The sequence below is a fragment of the Sprattus sprattus genome (assembly GCF_963457725.1).
Source record: "Sprattus sprattus genome assembly, chromosome: 16".
In the NCBI taxonomy this organism is placed as follows: Eukaryota; Metazoa; Chordata; class Actinopteri; order Clupeiformes; family Clupeidae; genus Sprattus; species Sprattus sprattus.
Genome location: NC_137914.1, coordinates 7261800 through 7287652, shown reverse-complemented (window position 1 = coordinate 7287652; position 25853 = coordinate 7261800). Strand labels below are relative to the sequence as shown.

The 25853-nt window shown below is 42.6% G+C and overlaps 1 protein-coding gene across 1 annotated transcript in view; it reads left to right on the top strand.

Annotated features, from left to right (window-relative positions):
• Positions 1-25555, top strand: part of acap3a (ArfGAP with coiled-coil, ankyrin repeat and PH domains 3a) — a gene marked incomplete at both ends in the record, with an annotated part of 43632 nt that extends 18077 nt beyond the window's left edge. The window contains 20 exons of the mRNA XM_080854490.1: positions 2698-2756; positions 4336-4519; positions 6183-6227; positions 6444-6539; positions 8818-8892; positions 12892-12903; positions 17962-18074; positions 18784-18835; positions 19366-19466; positions 19649-19760; positions 20224-20432; positions 21942-22011; positions 22376-22470; positions 22581-22798; positions 23055-23150; positions 23533-23628; positions 23896-24116; positions 24740-24849; positions 25151-25261; positions 25408-25555. Of these exons, the coding sequence (XP_080710616.1) occupies positions 2698-2756; positions 4336-4519; positions 6183-6227; positions 6444-6539; positions 8818-8892; positions 12892-12903; positions 17962-18074; positions 18784-18835; positions 19366-19466; positions 19649-19760; positions 20224-20432; positions 21942-22011; positions 22376-22470; positions 22581-22798; positions 23055-23150; positions 23533-23628; positions 23896-24116; positions 24740-24849; positions 25151-25261; positions 25408-25555 (2223 nt within the window). The remainder of the gene's footprint in view (positions 1-2697; positions 2757-4335; positions 4520-6182; positions 6228-6443; positions 6540-8817; positions 8893-12891; positions 12904-17961; positions 18075-18783; positions 18836-19365; positions 19467-19648; positions 19761-20223; positions 20433-21941; positions 22012-22375; positions 22471-22580; positions 22799-23054; positions 23151-23532; positions 23629-23895; positions 24117-24739; positions 24850-25150; positions 25262-25407) is intronic.
• Between the last annotated feature and the right edge of the window lie 298 nt (positions 25556-25853).

Here is a 25853-nt window from a genome sequence, read left to right as displayed (position 1 = left end):
TGTGTTCTAAATGTGGCTTAATTGACTCTCTGGTCTTGTTTTATATCTTGGATGGCGTTGCTTAAAGGCTCCCTTGCCACTGTTTGTGGTTTTATTAACCTGGCAAACAGCACTCTCTCTCTCTCTCTCTCTCTCTCTCTCTCTCTCTCCATCTCCCTCCCTCTCTTTCTCCCTCTCTGTCTATCTCTGTCTGTGTATCTGTGTGTGGGCTTGCTAAACAGAGCGACCAAGCTTGTTCCGACCCTGTCTGGCTGCCAAAGGTCAGAGATCTGCTGTGACAGAGGGTGGGCGTCACACTCCTCCTCCGCTGGCTCCTCAAGTCATTAGCGTGTAGCAAATAGCAGCAGCGATCCACATTAGCATGCTAAGGATACTCTTCAGATTAGCATAGCTATAGTGGTAAACAGTTAGGGCGGGTCCAACTCCTGCATCCAAATAATGAAGGGAGCCTTTTGGGGGTCTCTAACAAGGAAGCTGCACGGCCACTGTGAGCCCCAACACCGTGGGAGACAACAGACCACGGCACAAGGGTCTCCTCAGAGACAAATGGCCTGCCACATTCACCTCTCTCACACTTTTCGCCTCAAACGTTACCGTGCGGTAAAACATCTGTGTAGCGAGGGACCGGATAAGTCTGCTGAAAATGTTCACCTAAGGAGACCATTCTAGATTTTCTAGTATTTGAGTTTTTCTTCTTTTTTTTTCAGCTCTTGTTTTTGGGTGGTTTTCTTTTCTCTTATGCTTATTTGTAGCTGTTTTTGTTGTTCGTGTGGTCTGCAGCTGCCTCTGATTCAGCAGAGCTGATTTTGAATGTTGTTTCCCTGGTTACGGTGGTTACTGTGAGTTGACATCTCTCTTTTTTTACCATCAGCTATGGTTGGGTTTTCCAGTCTGGCCTCACTGCCACTCATGGTGCATTCATATCCTGATATCCTATAATAGGTTCTGATTCAGAGCCGATAATTAGAGAGGAAATCACAATGCCTTGTACCCTTAAGTGGATCATTAGAGCCTGTCGGTTGCCACGGTAATTATGGAGGTCGTGCTGTGAATGTGCATTATGCAGATTCAGGGGTGGTCACAGACACATCCATTACAAGGACTGGGGGGGCAGCCGTCTCCACCAGCCTATTCACTGCGGTGAGAATAATAGGCCACTTTTGATATCGTCGCTTGGCTGAGGCGGTGGAAATAGACAGGGGGAGCTTCTCATCCTCACTCTGTTTCCCAGGATGGGAGCTCTAAATCTTTAAAGAGCTCCCACTTCAGTGGTATCTCCTCAGATCACCCCACCTTTGCACAGATACACACACACACACACACACACACACACACACACACACAAAGATACACACACACAGATACACACAGAAACACACACACACACACACACACACCAACACACACACAACAGAGAGAGAGAGAGAGAAAGACACACACACACACACACACACACACACACACACACACACACACAGATAAATGTGTTACTGTGACCCACCTATGCCCACTAAGCTGCCCAGAACCATTGTTCATTAGCCGGTCCTGAGCTGGCACTGAGGCACCCCCTTGATTGGCGTGCAGGTCAGCCTTCAGCCTGTGGCTCAGTCAGAGATGCTGTGTGTGCTGCAGGAAGGATCCTGTTTCTGAGCATGGAAGCCCTCCCTTCCAGAGTCGTCCTCTCTCTTTCTCTGTTGCTCATTCCCTTTATCTCCCTCCATCTCTCACAAGCCCATTCTCTCTCCTCATATCTATTCTCACTCTCTGTCTTGCACCCCCTTTCTCTCACTCTCTCTTTCTCTCTTTCTCTCTCTCTCACTCTCTCTCTCTCTCTCGCTCCTTTTGCTCGTCTTTCCCCCCTCCCTGCCCGAGTGACCTATTTAGCAGCAGCCGCACCATGGCTCACTGAAAAAAAAAATATCTTTGCAGGGGAGAGTGGCACTGAATTTGAATGAGACAGAAGAGCGGAAGCTATGCACGTATGTGTGTGTGTGTGTGTGTGTGTGTGTGTGTGTGTGTGCATGTGTGCGTGCGTGCGTGCGTGCGTGCGTGTGTGAGCGTGTGTGTGTGTGTGTGTGAGCGTGCATGCGTGCGTGCGTCTGTGTGTGTGTGTGTGTGTGTGTGTGTGCGTGCGGGGTGTCTGAATGTGTGTATGTGTGTGTGGTGGGGTGTCTGCACGTGTTTGTCTGCACGTGTGTGTGTGTGCACCTTTGTGTGAGTGTGTGTATGTGTATGCGCTCAAACACTGGGTGTGTGCTTTTGAATTTGTGATCTCATTGAAGCCAAATGTGGCCGCAATTACAGCATGTTAGTACCTCCTGTTGGTGCAAATGTGATACTACAAGTGGTTTTGGCGCGCAGGAGCTAGGCAGATGTAATATATGGAGCTTAATTATCATGTTGATTTGCCATTCATTTGGAGTGTATGCTGAAAAAAGCATTAGCTAAACATGGAATTAAATATAGGCAAACATAGTGCAGAAAGCTCTACAGGTTCCCACTGGTCACGAGTTCTATTGGCTTTCATGGTACCAGTAAAAAATAAACACAAGCATGTATACATTGCACTGCAATTGTATAGTTTATTTGTCGAATGAGGCAACAGTGAAAAGACAGTTCATAATAGCAGTTTTTAATCTAGATTCAATGCTGTATTACACTATTGTTGCTGATATAGGTGTCATGTTTCTGTTTCAGATCTTGTTTGACCAGGCACAGAGGTCTGTGAAGCAGCAGTTGCACAATTTTGTCAAAGAGTAAGTATTGATTTATTTACACATTAGAACCCCACAATGCTGTTGATATGGCATTATTTGACCTCATTCAAAGTGGCACCTTGAAATACCAGATGTACCATGTCATATGTGTGCAGCACCACTGGCAAAGAACGTTTATTGGTTTATTATTATATGTTATACCCAGAGGCAATTCAGTGTGCTTTACATAAATAAGAGCAAAAGGAACATCAAAGAAAAGATAAAGACAATTGACAGATACAAATAGAATTAAAAGACAGTAAAGAACATAATTGCAAGAACATGCAAAGACAGAATAGAGACCAGGAAGACAGAATAGAGACCCATAAGGCAATAGTCCAAATAGAATCTGTATAGAGCCCAATAGAGCCTGATAAAGGCCTGAAACAGAGCTTAGCCCGAGACAAGAGTTTTAAAGACAGGGCCGCCAATCTCTTTCTGAACACCGAATAGAGAACCATGGAGCATTAGCCCAAATACTAGAATCCGCAATAGAATCCGCAATAGAGCCTGATAGAGCTCCAATAGAGCAGCCTGAAAAGAATCCTTAATAGAATCCCTGAATAGCCAGAATAGAATCATATAGCCTGAATAAAATCTTAAGACAAAGCTGCAGACCAGAAAGTTGTTCTCTCAGCTGATCCTTTAGCTCCAAATAGACGAGTCAGACATTCATTAAAAATGTAACACAGGTAAGGGAAAGGGAAACTTCTGTTTCGCCTATTTTGGTTGTTTTTGTTTTGTTTTTGTTTTTTTACTTCAAAGAATGGCAGCCAAAAAGGACGGCTTTCCAGTAGGGAGTGGAGCGGTGGAATTATTAATGTGTGAAACGAGCCTAACCCTTGCAGCTATCCAAAGTGGGTACTTGGACAGAGTCTCAGTTGCTGTTCTGCAATGCTTGTGTCATCCATCCAAAAGGGAAGGGGAGGTGGAGAAAAGGGGATACAGACCCCGGTGAAGTTGGCAATGATTGATTCAGACTCAATGCATTAACACCGGGTCCTCTGACACTTACTCTGATTCAGACTCAATGCATTAACACCGGGTCCTCTGACACTTACTCTGATTCAGACTCAATGCATTAACACCGGCTACTCTGACATCTACTCTGAGAAGGAAGTAGAGGCTTTTTCATGTGTTAGGCCATCTTTTCTCTCTGTCTCTTTTCTCTTTCTTTACATCTCTCTCTTTTGCTCTCCCTACTCACTGTGTCTCCGTATCTTCTCGTGAGAAGTGCAGTGCTATGATCTTGTGACTGCCTCGGGAGTTGAAGCAGACAGATTTGCATGCAACATTCTGCTATCCTGCCTCCAAATGAAATTCATTATGGCAGCTGTCCAGAATCTACTCATCTCTATAACTGCCCTGCATCCCGTGTACTGTTACGTGCCGTAACACGCGGGATGCAGTGCAGTGAATCAGAATATCCTCCATTCCAACAAATGACTGATGCTGTTTATTTCCAGCTGATAAAATGTTTTTAACATCTGTAACACTGTGTCACTCAGTCTGATCTTTGAAATACACTTTGAATAAATTATTTTCTCTTTCTTTCTTTCGCTTTCTCTCTCCCTCTCAGGGATGTGCGCAAGTTCAAGGAGACCAAGAAGCACTTTGACCGTGTGCGGGAGGACATGGAGATCGCTCAGGTGAAGAACGCACAGGCGCCGCGGAACAAGCCGCACGAGGTGGAGGAGGCCACCGGCACCCTCAGCATCACGCGCAAGTGCTTCAGGCACCTGGCACTGGACTACGTGCTGCAGGTGGGCTCACCTGCACTCCTCTGAGAATCAGTGGAGAAGCTTTTAATCCTAAAACTCGTCTAAGAAAGATACACTAGATACACAAAGTAATCAAAGTTCAGGAATGGACCTAAAAAGTGCTTTGTCACTTCAGCTGTACCCTGCCAGGGTACAAGCACTGTGCCTTTATCATGGGTACATTTTTGTACCGTTTAGTCTGTGTCCGAAAGGAACATTTCTTCACCTCTTGTGAAAATGATGTAACCTTTATGTCCTTGTACAAAATGGTACCCATAGGAAAGTTACAAGATTGGTACCTAATAAGGTACAGCTGGAGCGCCATGCCATTTTGGACCATACCATAAACATACCCTTAAATTCAGAGACAAAAACGTTAACAATTATTCACTTAAATATATTGAAAGGAAAAAAAGATACAATTAGGCCATTTCACCATCTCATAATTAGGTTGTGTTTAGTTTAGTTTGTTTAAGTCTTAACTTATTATGTCCATGTGTTAGTGTGTGTGTATTCAGTTTTTTAATCTGCAAACATAATGAATACATATGCTACCACACACACAGGCTGTAGCCATAATCATCTTGCTAAGCGCAAATAGGCACTGAACTGCGTGCATATGATAAAGACACAAAGCTGATTTCATTTTCAACGTGTTAATTGTAGAAACACAATGTATTAACAAACTGCAAAATTAACGAAGGCAAAACTCAAGGCAACTTATAAACGTGGTGCCATCTTTTTTTCACTTTCCTTTTATTGGCAATTAATGGCAGATAGATCAAATGAACTCTAAATCAGTGGAATGAGATGAAAAGCTTCTCCTTTTAAGGATGTTTGAGAGTGGAAAGGCAAGGATAAAGGGAGAAAGATGCTCTGCTTCTGTGTCAGCTTAAAATAGATGCTTGATCTGACAGAGCACAATAGCAAACCGAGAGAATTTCTGAAGGCACACGGTGGAAGTGATCTAAAAATAAACCTGCAAGTGTGAGAAGAAGGATAATGTTTTCACAGAATTCGTTGCATTTGCATATATTATGACAGTGCATTTTGTGGTAGAGCATATTGCGAATGTTAATTTAGTATTTGGCCCCCTAGATAGATCATTGGATCAAATGTAGGTGTTATTCTAACCAACTGATAACTAGCGTTGTTTCACTGAAAACATTTCCTGTCTGTCCATGGAGACATTAAAACCATAATGTATGAAGAATGTGTGTATTCTACAGTGTATGCTATGATATTCTGACGTGGTTCAGTGAGATGCTTGAATGTGGACTATAATAACATTCCATGCCGCTTCGGAATCTTTTTGATGGATGTCCAGTTTGCTCCTTTGAATTTCACCACTGGGAATGTTTGCATATTCATACCTAGCAGTCTACAAGCATGCACACAGTAATATGACCATGCTGACTTAAGTTGAGTGGCTGAGGAGCTAACTAACGTGTGGTGGTGACATTTCTGTTCCTGACCACTGGGGGGCAGTGTGTCATCATCGGGGTTTGAAGGTGGAGTTTATAATGGGGCAAACACTGGAACTTACTCTAGAGCTTCTGTAAAAAAAAGAAAATGAAATAACAAATGTACTTTCTTCCTCCATTAGATAAAGTAAAAAAAAAAATGTGTGTGGTGAAATAACAGTATTACTTTCTTCCTCCATTAGATTAATGTCCTCCAGGCTAAGAAGAAATTTGAAATCTTGGATGCGGTACGTGAGGCTGTGAATTGAATTTAATCCTTTTTTGTCTTTTAAATATATCTTTAAATGTACTGACATATGTATTCCTGTAGAAATGGCCTATTTTATGTTTGTGGTATGAGATCATAAACATGTTGCATGTTGCATGTGTGAAAGATCTTTTTCTAGAAATTCTGAAGGATAATCTCTCTCTCTATATATATATATTTTTTTTTCTCTCCACAGATGCTATCCTTCATGCATGCACAGTACTCCCTCTTCCATCAAGGCTATAACCTCCTTGATGAGATCAACCCCTACATGAAGACGCTGGCCGCTGAGGTGAATGCTCGCTCTTAAAGATTTAAACCCTTAAAGACCTCATAATTGTTCATCCGGTGCATTACTTCAGATAGTGACACACTTTGTGTGTGTGTGTGTGTGTGTGTGTATGTGTGTGTGTGTGTGTGTGTGTGTGTGTGTGTATGAGGTATGTGCGCGTTTGCGAAAGGGTGTGTGTGTGTGTTCTCATTATGATCTAGGAGAGGTGGCACGTCTATCAGTCATACTGTAGTAATTACCTCCAGGGCCAACTGGAATGACCTTGATCCCCCTGAGCTACTGTAACTGGGCAAAGAATCCATTTCACTGAGTCTGTCCCTGGTGTGCAACAACAACAACCGACGCGCTTAAAGTGTTAGGGAAACATAAACCAAAACAAACACTCATTCTCAACTCCATTTATTCTGGAGAATAGACGCAAACACACTGGCTCCAGATCAGGGGTTCAGTGTATAGACAGTTTACTACATTCAGTCAGACTTCTGGAGCTGGATTTCAGCAACTAAAATCGAGCATGCCTTGAGAAATTGCTCTGCAGTGGTATTTCATGTCCAACCATACTGGAGAGTAATGAGTAATATACATTAAAATTGTCTAAAAATGCTACCAATTAGGGGTGGGAATCTCTTGGCACCTCACGATTCGATTCGAAATCGATTCAGGGGTCACCGATTCGATTTAAAATCGATTATCGATTATCGATTTAAAATCGATTTTGTAATTAAAAAAAATTTTTTTTTTTTTTTTTTTTTTTTTACACATCCATTTTATGTTGAAATGCAAGCTGCATCGACTATTGCATTGCTCATAGAAAGTCAAAATTGTGACCATTAAAAGCTTTTACTCTAATAAAGCAAATAGCGAAGGTAATTCATCTGTTGATTTTCTTCAATTTAGACTCTGAGTTGCAAACTCAAATGATTCAATAGTCAAAATGCATCGATAATCGTTTTATCGGTTTCAAATTGATATTCGATAATCAATCGATAATTGCATTTCAACATGAAATGGATGTGTAAAAAAAACGATTATCAATTTTAAACCGATAAAACGATTATCAATCCATTTCGACTTTTAAAACATTTGAGTTTGCTACTTAGAGTCTTTGCTACACTTCCTACTTTGTGTTTGATAATTAAAGAAAATCAACAGATGAATTACCTTCTCTATTTTTATGAGAGAAAAAGCTTTTCCTTGTCACAATTTTGACTTTCTATGAACAATCCAATAATCGATGCAGCTTGCATTTCAACATAAAATGGATGTGTAAAAAAAAAAAAAAAAAAAAAAAAATGTAATTACAAAATCGATTATGAACTTTTCTGAATCGAGACAGAATCGTTTTAGAGAGAATCGATTAAAATCGAATAATCGATTTTTTCCCCCCACCCCTACTACCAATCATCCATTTTCTTTCATATATTTAAAAAATAATTCATATATTTTCACTATATTTCATTTGCTGACATGTGTAGGTTAATTCCTTGCTCACAGCTAATCCAGGATAATGTTATGCTATGTAGAGCTGTACAGCTGAATTAATTAAGGACACACCATATCAACCACTCTGTCGGTCTGCCATTCAGCATGCGGCATCACACAGACAGACTTTTGTTGTAGGGTTGATGTGAAATTAAAGCTACATATAGAGTTTCATCAACACAACAACCAGAGTTCCTGCCAGCCCTCTCTACACTGAAGCGGATCATTTCTGTTGGTGAAAGAATGGCACTGTCATTGGCATATTATGACACAATCTGGCACAACAAATTGATTGATTGTTTTCAAAACAAATGGAAAAAGAAACCACAAAAACAAAGCATATCGGATATCTGTATTGTTTTTAGATATAAAGTTTATAAGATATATTATACGACACACATTATAAACATAATTTTGTAGACAGTGGGTGCCAAGGTAATGCCGCAGTGGTCTACCCATTCACTGAAATGTTTTTTGGCTGTGTGTGTGTGAGCTGAACACTGACAGTGTCCCAAGTCAATGGCCCATTGACGAGCTTCGACCTCTCACTGCCCGTCTGTGTGTGTCCTGTGTCCTGTGTGGAGTGGCTGGCCTGTCTGATCAGTCCGCCTGTGGCATCCGTGTGTGAAAGAGGGATCCGCGTTCAGTTGCTTGTACCCCGAAAGCCAAACAACTCCGCAAAAACAGTGATGAAAAGAGCCCAGAGCCCATCCTCTGCCTCGGAATCGTCGCGTATCGCTTTGGTGCGTGGCGTGGTCGTTGTTTGTTGAAGGTTTGTTTTTGTGTCGTTGTGCAGCTGGATCAGCTGGTGATTGATTCGGCGATGGAGAAGAGAGACATGGAGCACAAGCATGCAACCATCCAGCAAAGGGTAAAGGCATTTTTATGCTACTCCGTACGACACGTTTTTGGGCACATAGGAACGCCTTCAGGTAAGTGAAACGCCTTCTCCGGTAGCTGAAACGCCCTCTCCGTGCTCTCCAGAGACGTCGGACAGCTCTCCGTGTCCCCGCAAAAATTTCTGTCGGTCCGCTCATGGCGACGGATACTCCTTGGCCGTGATTGGCACACTACGACATCATTTCCATACGACATCAACTGCGGAAACTAACATTTCTGGACCTAGCGTTTCCTGTTTCATTACCTTTATATCCATATATATATATGCATAACAGCCACTGTCAAAGGCGCAGATCCTTTCCTTGAAAACTATTCCCTGTATATCACAAGACATGAGCCGGCCCAAGTAGCCTACTGCCAGAGAACCAGCACGAGCGACGGCAATTAAATGTGTTTCAACAACGGTAGAAAACTGTGTTTGCTCCGTATTTTACTGAACTCATAATTATATGACAGTGGTAGGCTATTAGTTACAGTTGAGACACCCGAAATAACGTGCATGCGCAGAAATCCTGAGACGTGATTTTTAGTCTGCACATGAATACTAACGTCTTCTTTGATCCCAGGAAATTTGAGCACACAACCCATCTCCCTTACGGAGATATTGGCGAAAGTTGTTTTACCTACTTCATTTCAAACGTCTAGTTTTGCAAACGTGTCTAGTTTTTGTGCAGTAGTGAATAGAGTCTCAGTTTACTACACCGCATATCATGTTTGTAGAAAATGATTAAGGTGCAACAAATGGCAATAAGCATATTTAAATTAAATGATTCACATTGCAAGTAAAATGGTGCGGCTGGAGCACATACAGGGAGGGACAACGGTGACGCAGTTTGGATGTAGCGACAAACGTTTATGTGCTGTAACAAACAGTGTTAACCAGTATGTGAGTAACGTGGGTTTTATTAAAACATTGTGTGTAATGTGTAGCTATTTCATTCCGTTTATTAACCTTTCCGGCTGTCTGTATGTATTAACTAGCCAGCAGTAGGCCTAGACGAAAGGGAATTAACCCCGAAGTTAAAAACATGTAATCTACTTCGGGAGCATTTTACTCCCCCGCATTCTCTCTACAAACTTCCATATAGAAGCGGGATCAGCAGAGGAAAATCTTCTTTCCTTTTGGGAGAAACAAGGCCAGTCGTTCCCACGACTACAGCACCTTGCAAAACGAATTATATGCGTTCCAGCAACAGGTGCTGCGCTCCTTCAGTGCAGCAGGGCGCGTAGAAGCCAGGCGCTCTCGCCTGAATCCTGACACTGTAGATGCTATTGTATTCCTGCATAGTGCTAAGACAAATTCTAAATAGAACGAAGGTTAGGCATATCAGCAGAGGTATTCTTTGGTTACATTAGGATGGATACGTTTATAGCTTGCGTTATGGGCGCACCGCAATGCCAAGAAGTTTGTCGCGACTGTAATGGCATATTTCATTGTGGGGGTGTATTCCGATTGTGTTTCGGATATTTTAAAGCACCGGCTTTTCTAATGTTGCGATCATTTTTCGAAATATCCACTAAAAAACACTTGTTAGGCATGTCATCCATTCATATCGATGTGAATCAATCAATACTCATACACCTTTAACTGTGATGTGTTTTCCTATCATTTCACAACGTATTTACTGTATAATTCACGATAGCAGTTGCCCCTTCGTAAACATTGCTACGGGACTTAAACCGTTACTCCCCCTACTGTTCTGGAAGAGAATTGTTTTCAGCACCCACAGCCGTTGGAGTACTATAAAGGGACACAAATGCTAACTAGTACGTACTATCCGGCCGCCCGCCCACTGTCCAACCATCCGACACGACCGTTTTGTGTACTATATAAGGCCCTTAAGAAACAGCTACACTCACACAATTAGCACGTTTCAAATCAACATGAAGGACCAGTGCACACACACACACAAACACACACACACACACACACACACACACACAGAGACATACACTCTAACACACATTTTTACACATACTGTATACTTACTTAAAAACAAACATACACACACACACATCCAAACCAGTGAACCTGCATACATGTACTCACTTTATACTCGCGTCTTGATTCTCCCCTTAGCTCCCTCTCCTCCTTCTTGTCCCTGTGTGTGTGTGTTGGCCACGGGCCAGGCTTCAGGTCTGTGTGTATGTGTGTGTGTGTGTGTGTGTGTGTGTGTGTGTGTGTGTGTGAGGACACGGACACACAGCACATGGAGCCTGTCTGTGTTGTGACAGTGGGATTAGAGGGGGAGGCTGCTGGCCCAGATTTTATGACTCTACCTCTCAGGGCTCCATAATTGATTTAAGTGTTAAATCAGGCGGAATTAAGAGTTTCAAGTGGTTAATCCCGGCGCTTGTCTGTGGCAAATAATGTCATTCAGCAGTTTTGCTCCTTAGGCGGGAGATTGCAGATACATACATGCACTCATGGCTGATGCTCAAAAGTTGCTCTCTTGGACCGTAAACCTCTGTGAAAATCTTCCACGGAAATCTGACCCTCCGGTTTTATATGCAGGAATAGTTTTTTTTGTCGGAGGTCAGCCTTCAAAAGTAAGTTGTTTGCATTTGTTTTCTCAGGCGAAGTGACCCCATGCTGTGACATGTTTACAGAGACTTTAGAGCGATTTCGCAAATGGGCATGTTAATCTTATTTCACTGAAATCATTGCACTTCCCTCGTCAATGATAATTTATCAGCATGTCAAATTATTCACTATGAAGTGAACTGCAGTGTTACGCATTTTATTTTTAAAGAAACGATTTAGGTCTTGAAACATTTTCGTGCACCATATTGTAGATATAACACTAATTTGGAATCTAGCACAAAGCATTTTTCCTATTTTATCACAAAGTCTAATGGCTAACATTTGGAAACATTCATGAGAGACTATGAGTCAGCTGATGAAACAGATTCTCGCATCTCTCCACCGGTGTATACTTAGCTGCAGCCAGTGCGCATCTTTGATTGTCTTTGTATTTTTTGGCACGAGAATAGAAAAGATGCGTTTCTGTTCCCCCGGCCCCTGATGTGTCCTACTTCATTAGAGCTTGGAAAGACAGGAAACAAGTGCATTTGGGTGAAGCTGAAGATAGTCTTGATTAGTAAGTGGAGGCCTCAAAGAGGACTTTCTTTCAGAGGCTGTCAGAGATGCCAGCTCTGCTTTTCATAGACTTCCTTTGTGCCTTACACTCCGGGTGCCCTGAGTCTGTCAGTGGAGAAGTGCCATCTTCCCAGCAAACCACCTGAATATGGACACACCTTGAAGCAGTGTGTCAAGTTTCCAAAAAAAGTAGCGCATGAAGGATGAAATATATTTAACTGTGTCTTAGTGAATGTTTAGAAGTATATTGGCTGCGTAACTTGTCCTCAACTACATTCAGATTCCAGGAGTTTGATCCTAGAAGTGAATATACAATAAAGGACCCCATTGAAACTGGAACCTCCTGGTGCCTGCATCTCCATTTCAATGGAGGAGCAGAGGCTCCAGTGCCAAGGGTTGAAACCCCCAGATTTGAGTCCAAGATCAGTGACCATCTGTCAACCTGCAGCAGACAGCCAGGCATCCCCGGCCACAGACCCCCAACAAGGGCCAGAGTTTGACAAAAGGGGGGAGTGTGTGTGTGTGTGTGTGTGTGTGTGTGTGTGTTGGGGGGGGGGGGGGGGTTATTGTAAGATACAGGCACATTCTGAAAATAATTAATTGTATGTTAGATTAGTTATATAATACTTAAATGGCATATAATCACTCAGTTGTCATTTTTGATTTGATTTATGAGACATTTCTAGGAATAATCAGAATGCTGTTTATACTCTACTGATTTGTGATCTATTCTATTGAGTTTGTGTTATGTTAAGTCTTTGTTGAAAAGCTCCTGTTTGCTTTTTGCCTCCTGTTTCCTTACATGTTGTTCTTGCTATCTCCTCCCCTATCTGGATGCTGCTGTGACCGTTCTTCCGTTTCTCTATACAGACTCTGCTTCAGGTGAGTCATCCACAGATTCCACTATTTTCCATGTAATTTCCTACTGATGACTAATGCCTTCAGCGCTCGCTCATTAGCTGTCTAGCATAATGCCTTCAGAGCTCACACATGGTAATGAGTACAAGCACCAATTAGCAAAAGTAACAGACCTGACAGTCGTGGACCTACATTGGGAAATGGTAGAAAACTGCAGCGGCAAAAAGCACACAGCTGATTGATTATCAGGGGAAGGTCACATCAGCGTTACGCAATGGCCCTGTAATTATAAGCCTCATGCCCCCACTCTGTTTTACCGAGTTTGTGTTTGAGTACCTTCCGGTTCGTTCCATGGCAAAGACCATTGCTTTAGCAGCTTCCCTTAAGGGTTTGTTTGTGAGTTAATGTCTAGCATAGGTCAACCGTTTTAGATCCCCACAGATAATCATGTTTACTTCATCCCTTTGGCAAGCTGGTAGTAATTAGAGATTAGTATTAGAAACTGACAATAATGTCCAAGGTTCAAGATCACTGATGCGTGTGCTGTGCTTGCTTGAGTGAGACGTGTATATTTCTGAAAACACATTTAGCCATGCTTAGCCATGAATTGGCATTAAAATAATGATGTGGTAGCTCCATCATTATTCATTTAGCTGTGAGGAAAATGAATATTCAGTGAAAACCATCTCACCCCTAATCCCCACCATCCCTGAGAGTGCCACTGCCCGTGTGTTTTTGATATGTGGGGGCGGGTAGGTGTGTGCTGCTGGGAGTGTGAAATGCGGCAGCTCGGATTGTTTATTTAAAAAACATCTCGTCAAATGGCAGTTGTCTGCTCACCGTCATATTGTCCCTGCCCCCTAAGCACCCCATTCTGGCGGAGGTGTGAAATGCTCCTGAGGTTTGTTTGCACTCCACGTCTGGAGCCGTAATGGCCGTCTCAGGGAAAACTCACAAAGGACAAATGGGCTCCCCTGACAACAACAAGCTTTGTTTTCAGTATTAAGTGGCTGCCTGGATGACTATGAACTCGTCCTGGTTGTCGAAGTATAGAGACAAGCTCATGTCAATGTCAAATGCTGAGTGCTTATTCATATTTAACTGTGAACTCTAATGGAGAAGTTCTGTCCTGGAACGGTGGGTTCATGGAACTGCTATCGTCATGGTTGAGTCTTACACCATCACTATAAAAACACTGCCAGTGGCATCCTTGTTTGACTCTGTTTTCACTCTGAAGCTGATGTTAACATGTCTCATATTTAACTGTGAAGGCTATGAATAGACCTTACCATTTAAAACAAAATCATGACATTTAAGGACACAATATATATTTCCTCACATTATCTACTGCTAGTGTGCATTAGGCTTTTAGCACTGCGTGTGACCTCGACAAATAGCAGAGCAACTGCAGAACATGGTTAAAGCTATGAATTGGGTGTAGAGGTGACAGAGTTGATCCTTGTAAATTAATGATCATCAGTGAAAAGCGCTTCCCTTCCTGGGGTTGCACAGCCAGAATTGCACAAATGTTTTAAGGACCTCAGCAAGTCGGTTCTATAGTGCACCACCACACTCCAGTGATTTCAGGGGGTACCAACAATGCTCAAGAGTCAACAAAGAAAAGAAAGCCAGGTGGTCAGAGAGTGGGAGCAACTCAAGCTTGTATATCTTCCTCCGCACTCCACTGGGCAGTCACATTCAGTAAACAAGGGACTGGTATCTACTGAAAATATGACATTTCATCCTAAAAGAAACTAGTTGAGAGTGTAGTAGGAGCTTGTGTATTACAAATGCTATCATATTTATAAAGGATCAGAATTAAATAATTATATTGTAACAATTTAACAACAAATAGCTATTGCTAATTCTGCCTGTCCCTCTCTCTGACTCTGTGTGTGTGTGTGTGTGTGGCTATGTGGGCATGTGTTGGGTCACATCTGTGTGCCTGTGTGTGTGTGTGTGGCTATGTGGGCATGTGTGGGGTCACAGAGGGAGGTCACTGGTCATGTGCCCGTGTGCAGAGGTCACTCTGTAACTCTTTGGACGATGGAGGCCTTTGTTGTGATGAAGTCTGTCTCTATAGAGGTGGGGTGTTGCACTGCTAAAATAAAATTAGTCCATTGGCTCCACCTTGATGGACTGAATAATATCCCCTCATAAACTTAGATGCTGACTCACACTGAGGACAGTTATACTCCAAAACTGCAACCTTTTATTTGCTGCTGTAGAATTACCTCACTTCACCCAGAGGGATTTTTTTTTCTTCATGATTTCTCTGGAAATCTCCAGGCATGTTCATCATAACGATCATAGTGTGTGAAATAAGTCCAACTTCAGCAGTACAAGAGTTTACATATTTCACAATTTACCCATGAAAATGGATAATCATATAGTTTCCTTACCTGCTGGTCTGTTTACGCGATTGAGACTTAGATCTAATGCCAGTGACTTGGTTTAATTTCCACTCAGTCAACCTAATTCCGTGATTTAATATTTAACATATCCCTATTCCCTGTTTAAACCATGCACACTTTAAAAATTCATAGCTTTTGTAGTTCAGGCACAGAATCAGATTTTGCTCTTTGAAAAGCTTTGACGTCACTGCCTGTACAGCGGAGAACATCTTCTTAGGAGAACCTGTTCTCTCCATTCATAAAATCCGTTGTCAGTTTCTTAACTACCCAGAACAACCTAGAAAATATTTGTCAGTGTTACAGTTGCAGGTGGGTGTATAGCTTACTAGTCATTTTATAGATTTGGGTACATTTGATTAAAGACATGACTCTGAGATAAGCTACTGCAGTGATTTATGCTTTCGAGACCCATGGACTGACGGTTTCCCACGTCTATTAGTTACTGGAGCAGCCCGTGTAGAGTTGCTGGGCTACTGTTAGGGCTGTGTGCCAGCTGGGCGAGTGACCAGGCAAGTTGTGTTCGAGTCGACAGACCGGCTAGTTGCATGCGAGCGCCTCTTTTGGGAGGGGTTGCGGAGGTCGTAAAATGCGATGAAAAACGGTCGGCATCTGGTTGTGAAACAATTCTTCTACGCGTACCACTCGGTCTAGATGGCAACACTCCGACTGCGGCACGCACTATGTAAATGGAAGCAGTATGCTAATAGGCTTTGCTCGCTTTAAGCGGCTCCGTAAAGCACAGGCTGTGAGGTGGCTGTGCCAGAGGCTGCATGTAGCTAACTCAGTGCCACTAGGTTCAGGCACCCATGAAGGATTGTAGTAGCCTACCCACGTCGTTCAGCACTGGGACAGCGGACGAGCTGCAGTTCATATAGTAGTCTATTTCTTGGAAATGTTCGGTAACTGTTTGCTCTTTCCTCACGTTGGCTTACCCAGGAAAACAACTCTAGGTCAATCACCCCACAATTTTGCTCGTTTGAATTGTTCCGTCTTGAAAGGGAAATGCTGTTGGTGTTCCTAAAAACTTTAAGGATGAGGATTTTCGGAAGATTGGAGTTCGCTCTGGTGGGTGTCTCCCTGAGTTTTTTTATGCTATCTATCTGCTTGTGTCAATATAATGGGCAGTTTAATCAAAACGGTTGAAACATGTTGCCATAGTTATTTATGAAAGCTACTGCATGAGATTGACTTAGTAGTAGTCTATACTGTGTAGCTTAAACTCGTTGGTCACAATTAGTCGTTCAGTGTAGACTTGTGGACTATAGCCCTTTTAGTTTAGAACTTTAAATTGTAGCAGTTGTTGCTATATTTGTTGTTTTTGGGTAGGCAAACGCTGTGATTTTTTTTTTTCTGGAGAGGGATAAATACTTTATTTATTTCTTTACTTCAAAGCAACCTATTTGTGGGAGAACTATGGTGTCATTTTGTCAGTGTGTATGTGCTGTGTACAGTAGTCTGACTGTCCATGTGAAATGACAAAGATATTACTAACTAATGTTGTTACATAAATAAGTCATTATATAATCGTGTTTCATCAGTGTAAATATTCTGCAGACAAGTGAAGTGTATGAATAACCCATTTCAAGTATCATAATGTGGGATCAACTTTTTGGTGACAGCTTGTGGCAAACTGACAATTATTTAGCCAGTATGCCTCTGAGGTTTTTTTAATTTTTTTTATTTAATGCTCCTAAAAAGGTCATGCAAATCTTATTGCATATTTTATGCGTAGGATGATGCTAGATGCCATTTATCTATGAAGATAATCATATTGCATCTGTCCTTTAAGGATCCTGCCTTTCTTTTTATCTTGTGTAAGTGTGTCATAACAAATTGAAAGCTCATGATGACAGTTGACAGTGTTTCTGTTTGTATGTACTGTGTGGAGTACAGAGTGTATTTGGCACCTTTGTAAATGTCAGACTGTCTTGTATATAGCCCCTCCAATAATGTTGCTAAAATATAGTTACAAGGTTTCTTCCCAATCATCAGTCTGGATTTAATATTGACCTGATAGTATTAAGTGGAGAATGACCCTAGCCCTGTGCAGTTTAGATAGGAAGACAGAGGACATTCTTCACTGCACAGCAGATCAATGAAATTGGTTGCTGGTTAAATTAAGTCTTGCTCAAAGGAATCTTAAAAGATAGGCGGATTTCAGTTATAAAGAAACAAAATCGATCCCTCAATCATTTCCGGGCTCCAGAGTCTAGTTGGCCCGCTGCAGTCTGAACTTTTGAGAGAACAATTACGTAAAGTGGTATGGTTTGATGAAGATGTTAAGCCTGCCTTAGGAATAATTTCGGCACTGTTAGTGATTATGATGTGAAATGATTATGCAACCAGTTGTGTCATACTGAAAACGTCTGGTGGGACTGATGGAATGTGTCTGTCTTAGCATTTCATTTGTTTTTATCAGAGAATGGGATTGTGCTCTTTTAGGGGCTTTTTGAAGATTGAAACTGGTTTAATTTGGTCAATTTTCATGACATTGCTATTATTTTTGTCTCTACATGCATATTATATATTTGTCCACTGTTGCTGCATTTCATTGAGGACCATTTTAACTTTTTAAACACTTTTATGCACAATGGATGTAGCTAATGTTTCTTACAGACAATTAGCTGTACAGTGTGTACTTATTGCTGGATCCTCCTTTTTTTGACAGGACTTCTCTTACGACGACTCCAAGGTAGACTTTGATGTGGACGCCCCGAACGGAGTAGTGATGGAGGGCTACCTGTTTAAGAGAGCGAGCAATGCCTTTAAAACATGGAACAGGTAGGACATGCCTAATGCCAAGGTTCACAACCCTTCCAAAACTGGCAGTCAGGCAAACAGCTTAGAGCTGCCTGTCTGCCCATGTGAATCTGGCCTCTTAAATCACTCCATCTGCTTTCCACCTGCATGGGACAACAGTCTTTATCCAGACTGGAGGCTGACACGCCAGGGCTCTAGAGTCACTGCTGTTTTCATTCATGTTTTAGTTTGTTTGCAGGATACTCAGAATGATGAATGAATACTCAAATTGGTGCTTTATATCAGCAAGACCACATTATTGCCTCATTTGACTTGTCGCATTTCTTGAATTTGAGATGCTAAATTGAACCACCCCTCAACTGAACAAATTTAAATTGTTTTGTGGTTCTATCGAATTGCTCCTGTCTATTTTACTGGACATACTGTATCTGCCCAGATTCGGTTTTGCTTAAGCTTGGTGGAGATGGATAGTTGTGGTCTATTTTTTCTCCTTAGACTTTGTGGATAATAGCATATCCATGGATCGAGAGCCAAGTTGACTTGCATCTGGATAACCAGTTCAGTGCCTCTCGAGGGAGAGGAGGTTTCCACATGAGGCTTTTAAATCCTCAGTCAAGGCAGCCAGTGTAACATTAGCTCAGGGTCATATATCTTCGGTCAGTACACCCCATGGAAGGTTATGAATCTAATGGACATGTTTAATTCATCAATCTCTTTTTTCTTTTCCTAGGCGGTGGTTCTCCATACAGAACAATCAGCTGGTGTATCAGAAGAAGCTCAAGGCAAGTCCATTTCTCCATCGGTATTCAGCCTCAGACCCCCACAGGGACGGGAAGAGGTCAAGTGAACCTCTTCCAGGTCAAGCAAATAGGTGCCTTTTAACAGAAAAGCCCCATGTCAGAACCACATTATCACTAGGAAAATGTTATGGCTCTGCCAAATGTACTCTTGAGAGCCGTGAGTGGCACAAATGGCTACTGACTCATGTATCTTTACTTTCCCCTGCATAAGTAATGTTTTTTTCCATGGCACTCGTGGGATTGATTGAAAGGATATAGGTAGCAGTAACATATTGTTTCTTTTGCTGATAGTTGTGAGGAAAGATACGGTTGCTGGGAAGACTCTATCTGGCATAGTCTTTCACTGTCAGATAAAAGGAAAACAGTAACTTTTCTGCCTGCTTGGGTGACCTGATATATTCCTTATCCCACTAACTCAATCTGTTAATTCGCTTACTCAGTGGTGGGTGAGGGAAATGCTATTGGTTGTTGGGTGGCTGAGTTAATGGAAGATGTCTGTGTGTGGCTAACAGGACTCTCTGACTGTGGTGGTTGAAGACCTGAGGCTCTGTTCGGTGAAACCCTGTGAAGACATCGAGAGGAGGTTCTGCTTTGAAGTCGTCTCCCCCACCAAGTAAGCCCCATTATGACCACTGTTGGCATTTGATAGATAACTGATTATTGATAGATAACTGATTATTGATAGATAACTGATAGTGATTATCTCTCAGCCGACTGGCCTCTTTTACATTCTACTGAGGTCAGTAGAGGTCAAGGGTGAGTATTGAGCTGTAATGGTGGATATGTGTCCCGCAGGAGCTGCATGTTGCAGGCTGAGTCTGAGAAACTTCGGCAGTCCTGGATCCAGGCGGTGCAAGCCAGCATTGCTTCAGCCTACAGGGAAAGTCCAGACAACTACTATATTGAAGTAAGCTTCTGTTCACTGTCTCTGCATAGGCTAGGAGCTGTTGATGTGTGTGGTCCACATTCTCTTCATACAAACAACCACCATTTTTCATTATTAATGACAACCAAGACTGCAGATAATCTTCTTTGTTTGTCACAGTCAGACGCATCCTCTATTTGTGCTCATTTTGATTTAGATTTAGAAGCAGTAGGGTATAATGTAAGTTATTTGCCAGTTCAGTCCATTCTTGTGTCAGTCAACATTGAGAGACAGTGAAACACTGGTGTATAAGTAATAAGTAAGTAATAACGTTTCCGTCAGTCTGCCCCAGGGCAGCTGTGGCTACTGATGTAGCTTACCACCACTGGTATGACTGTCTGAATGAATGGACTGGACCGGACTACTCTGTAAAGCGTCTTCGGGTATATAGAGAAGCGCTGTATAAAATTGAAATTGATTGATAATAAGTATTTTTTTCCCGCAGCATCTGGACAGGACAGCCTCTCCCTCCACCAGTAGCATCGACTCAGCCAGCGAGCCGCGGGAGCGCAGCGTGAGAGGGGAGAGCATCCTGCAGAGGATCCAGTCCCTCCCTGGGAACGAGCGCTGCTGTGACTGCGGCATGGCCGACCCCCGCTGGGCCAGCATCAACTTCGGCATCCTGCTCTGCATTGAGTGCTCCGGCATCCACAGGTACAAACTGGGACCGCAAATCAGTTCATTTCTAATATGTAGGCACTCTGAGATTCTTTGGAATGAAAAGTGCGTTAAAAATCAAATTTATTATTATTATTATTAATAATTCAATGCACAGTTTACAGATACCTAAACCAGCTCACTGTACCACTTGTCAAGAGAGTTTGAGTTGCCAAGCAACAACACACATTTTCTCTTAAGCCCTGGTTGTAAAATTCTCAGTTTTAGCTCATCCTCTTTTTTTTGGTAATCTGTGGTCTGCTGCTCCACAAATGTGTATATAAAGAGTCAAGTTTGTCCTCAGACACAAGGGTTTGTAAGGACACTGACTCAGGAATGTGACATGTCCCCATGCTCCATCACATGTGCACAGTTCATCTTGGTGGTGAGGAATAGTAAACAACGCCAGTTTCTTGAGACTTGATCCAATCCGAGGGGCCAACTGAGAGCACGTTTAGTGACGCCTCCTTGGCTCAGGAGAGCAGAGAAAGGCCAGTGTAATGGGATCAGGACTAACGCTCTTAGGAATACTTAATAAGGCACTTAGGAACCGAGTGAGAAGATGGTCCAGCTGGAAATCCCAACACAGGGAACGGTAGCCATACATGTCTTTATAGCTCATAACTACATGGGATTGTCAAACACCAAAGAAGTGAGTCATTTGGCCCTTTAGGACTTCTGAAATTATATAATAATAAATATAATTAATAATTGGACCAGTGTTTTCCACTTTGTATGGAGACAAAATATCTGCATTTGCTTGTAACTGTGAGAATAGGTTGTTAAAATGAGATGGGGGATTTTGTTAAGTCTTTGGCAATCACTTCTTTGAAGACCTGAACTCCTCCTTACGTAATCCCCCCCACGCCACTCCTTTGACGTAGACTCTATTGAATATTTATGGATTTTTTTCCTCACAACCTAATCTTCTCACGCTGGTCTCAAATGAGGCTTTTTTACTTCGGTCAGTGGAACACTGCCATGCAATCTACGTTTTTTTGTGGTCTGAACCAGGTTGCTAGGTTACCATAGAGTGTAGTGGTTAAAATGCTCATTTACATGACAATTTGGGCATCCTCTCTGTCTTGCAAAAAGTGTGTCCCCTCCACTTTCAACCCTTTCGAGTGCCTTCAACCATTTAGGAGCAAGGGTCTAAAAGAGTCTCGAGTTTTGTTTGGGGTGACATTAAGGGTGTTTTCACTCCAAGAGGTTATATATCATTTCTTATCTTGACATCCAAGAGATTTCCTCTGCATTCAGGCGAACAAATTCACCATATTGGATTGTGAACTGTAAATGTATGTATATTTGATGCATGGACTGAAGTGAAGTGGCATAGTGGAAATAAACATTACACTAACATTAAATGAATACATTACATTTCTATACATTGTTATGACCTGAACATTGATAACATTTTATTCAGCTACCAGCCCCAGCCATTTACCTCACAGTAAGGGCCATAGAGTATTTATCAGACGCGTGTGTGCGTGTGTGTTGTTTCAGGAGTCTGGGGGTGCATTGTTCTAAAGTCCGTTCTCTAACACTCGACTCATGGGAACCAGAATTACTAAAGGTGAGTCTCGGTTCCTACTGCATTGTCCTCTGTCTGGATTCTTATATAACTGTCAAATACTACCCGCATGCATGGGATGAGTTAGCATTTATTGCTGGAAACAGCTGAATCTATTTTAAACCTTCAAACAAGACTTCAAAGACTGAAGTCACTCTCATCTTGTTTCAAAATTTTGACTTTTTCTGCTGTTGTTCCAAACTTTTTATTTTAATTTTAGTACAATATGCTGTCCTGTCAGATCAGGCCACATTTCTGAAACTGACAATACATCTGTAGTCCAACTGTCATTTTGAAAAATCACTGGTACAGTGCACTTAAAGGAGCTCTATCTTCTGTCTTCTTTCTTTTGTTGATTTAAACACAGCTCATGTGCGAGCTTGGCAACAGCATCATCAACCACATCTATGAGGGGACGTGCGAAGAACAGGGTCTAAGGAAGCCAGGGCCAAATAACACTAGGTAATTGCTTTTCTCTTTGATTTTATTTCCCTTTGAAGTTGAGAGATATTTAAAACCTTGCTGGGCATGTAAAGAATCGGAATTGTTAAACGTAGACTTTTGGTTTGCAGGCCGGAGAAAGAGGCGTGGATTAAAGCCAAGTATGTGGAGAAAAAGTTTCTGAAGAAAATGGCGGCTGGTAAGGTGCAGGTCAACGGGGACCGCAAGTCAGAGCATCGCTGGAGTGTGAAAAAGTGCCGGAGGCACCACAGTGCCACAACCGTCCCCAAAACCCGCCGGAAATACCGCCAAGAGCGTGGTAGTGCCTCCGCTGCCATCCTCTCCACAGGTACCTGAGCCCCTGAGCTAAAAAATGATTTGCTGTAGTCTGAGAAGTATGTTATCCATAACAGGGTCTATAATTGCGTTTGGATCTTTGCTCAAGGCATATAAATCCATGCAGATACATAGAAATAAGCTATATATTGTTCCTTCTCTTACTGTCGGTCTCTCCATCTCTTTTTCTCTGTCTCTCTGTCTCTCTCTCTCTCTATCTCTCTCTCTCTTTCTCTCTCTCTTATTCTCTCATATTTCCTTTACCTCAGCCGCCCTGGAGAGGAAGTTTAACAGAGACAGCCTGTTTTGCCCCGACGAGCTGGACTCACTGTTCTCCTACTTTGACACGGGCTCTGGACCACGCAGTGAGTCTCTCATTCTGCTTGCCCATTTGACCTCCTGCAGGAGGACTGCCCAGTATCAGAGCACAATGATTAGCAGCTTATTGCACAACTAGATAATATCACAGGACTTGCTGAGGGAGATCAGCATGGTTAGTGGAAGCCTGATGGGGATCATCAAGAGATCAAAGCCACCCTGTGGTCGCATGTTGGATGTACATTGGGCATTCGTACTTTGTCTAGGTCGAATACTTTTGGTCATTTGCTTTAATTGACAGATGCTTATTGTATGGAAATAGTTTTTTGCTTGAGGCTCAGACAATGGCAGGGTCATTTTGGCATACTATGAAATGGTCAAACAGTACAGGTGATTAACAAGCCCATGGTTTGGCACTTGTTGGCCCAGCAGGTCTAAGCAGTGACAGTGGGCTCGGCGGTAGCACAGACGGAAGCACGGATATCCTGGTGTTTGGCTCAGTGGTGGATAGTGTCACAGAGGAAGGTGAGCCAAGGCCACAGGACCACATTTTCCTGTAAAAAAAAACCTGTATATCACACTATTTTAGCACATAATAAACTATATAATGGTGTAATATACACTATATTATTATATTTTCGTTTTCAGTGTGTTTACATTATACAAAAACTAAGTATTCATGCATTCCATAGTTACATTCTATTCAGTGTATGTAGTATGTGATTGGATTACACTCATTGCTGGAGAAAAACACGCCTGATGCATGTATCAAACGGTTGGAACCCTGAGCAGAGTGTGAGGTGTCAGAGGACTCGAGTGGGGAGACGGAGCTTGAGCCAGAGGTGTCCGACCCTGAGGATGTGCGGGAGCTGCACCCCGGGGCGCTGCTCTACAAGGCCTCGCAGGCACGCAACCTGCCCATCATGGCCGAGGCATTGGCACACGGCGCAGACGTCAACTCCGTCACTGACATGGACGAGGGCAAGACACCACTCATCCAGGCTGTCATTGGAGTGAGTAGACTGCCATGTGGTGTGTTAGCAATATTAACAAGTACAACAATAAGAGCAAGAACAATCATACTGTAGTTTTCCAGCAGGTGATATAATGTGTTAGACAGAGAGTATCCAATGTGCACTGTGTAAACTCTTGAACCATGACTCCCAGTCATTAGCCTTGTGACTCACTGTCAGTGGACTGATGTTTAAAGGCACCCAGTGCAACATTAGGGCATCAAAATGGAAATATTCTGGATAAGACAATCTTTATGATATTGACATTTACTTCACCATATTAGCACATTTGCATCATTATTTGATACTTTGGGCGTTAAAAAGAGCGCTAAAACTAGCCGCAAGAGCCACCAATAAATAAAGCAGGAATCCAGTCAATGGAAAAATGGCCTCTCCCCACCGGCGATTGTTGTTGTTTAAGATTTTCTATCAGTTCTCACCACACAACCACGTCTCATCTTTGCTCCTTGAATGTCGATATGTAATGGTGTGGAGTTATTGAAACTTACTACGTGTAAAAAAGACTAGAAATTGAATGTTCATTTTTCGAGTCTCAAGCCTATAAAGTTGCACTGGGTGCCTTTAAGGACAGCATTGACCGTCTGTGACCTGTTTGGCTCTAGGGCTCTCTCATCGCCTGCGAGTTCCTGCTGCAGAACGGCGCTGACGTCAATCAAAGAGATGCCAAAGGCAGAGGCCCCCTGCACCACGCCACGTATCTGGGCCACACGGGGTAAGTGGAGCAGCACGGATCAATTCATGCCCCATAGGAGCTGGCTTTAAGTTGAAGATATAATAATAATAATAATACATTTTATTTGTATTGCACTTTACATTATACAAATCTCAAGGTGCTACATATACATATAAAACAACAATGAACATTGATAAGCAAGGTCTAAGGATATAACAGAATAGCACTCCTGAGTCAAAGAGCCCTATTCACCATGATCAGAATTTTCTATGTTTATTGTGGCAGTGGATTTAGAAGATGTGTCAGTGATGTCGTGTTGTCCGCTATGTGCGTGTTTCAGGCAGGTGTGTCTGTTCCTCAAGCGAGGCGCCACACAGAATGATGGTGATGAGGACGGCAAAGACCCACTAAGCATCGCAGTGCAGGCAGCCAATGCAGACATCGTCACTCTGTAGGTTTACATTTCACCAAACACCCCCTACCACCAGTGGCATATGCCAAAGAAATCTGCTCCAATGATGTATCATTAGCTTACTCATTAACTCTACTTCTTCCTCTTCTCTCCTCTTCTCCCCCTCCCTGTTTCCCCCCCCCAAGGTTGCGCTTGGCTCGGATGAACGAGGAAATGCGGGAGTCAGAGGGTCCGTTTGGGCAACCAGGTTATTATCCCAGCAGCAGCCCTACAGAGCAACAGTATAAGAGATGCATACAGGAGTTCATCTGTCTCAATATAGCAGAGTGCTAAAGAGGCATAGCACTGGCGCCCAAAATACCCCTCCTGCCCAGCAAACACCCTCTGCATTACCACAGTGGGTTGAAAATAAGGACCAAGCTGTCGGAAATTTTATACAGATATATTGTCTCATCCCTTCGGTTAAATGATTTCAGCAGTCCCAGCAGCATTCCCAGCAGGCGGAAAACTCTTTCTGATCGTTTTGTTGCTAAATTTTCTCCTGTGAATGAAATCAGGCCCACACTGAACAGGTCACTCATTTCACCCAAATGACCAAAGCTGCTTTTATTTCTCGACCTTGGCTCACCTC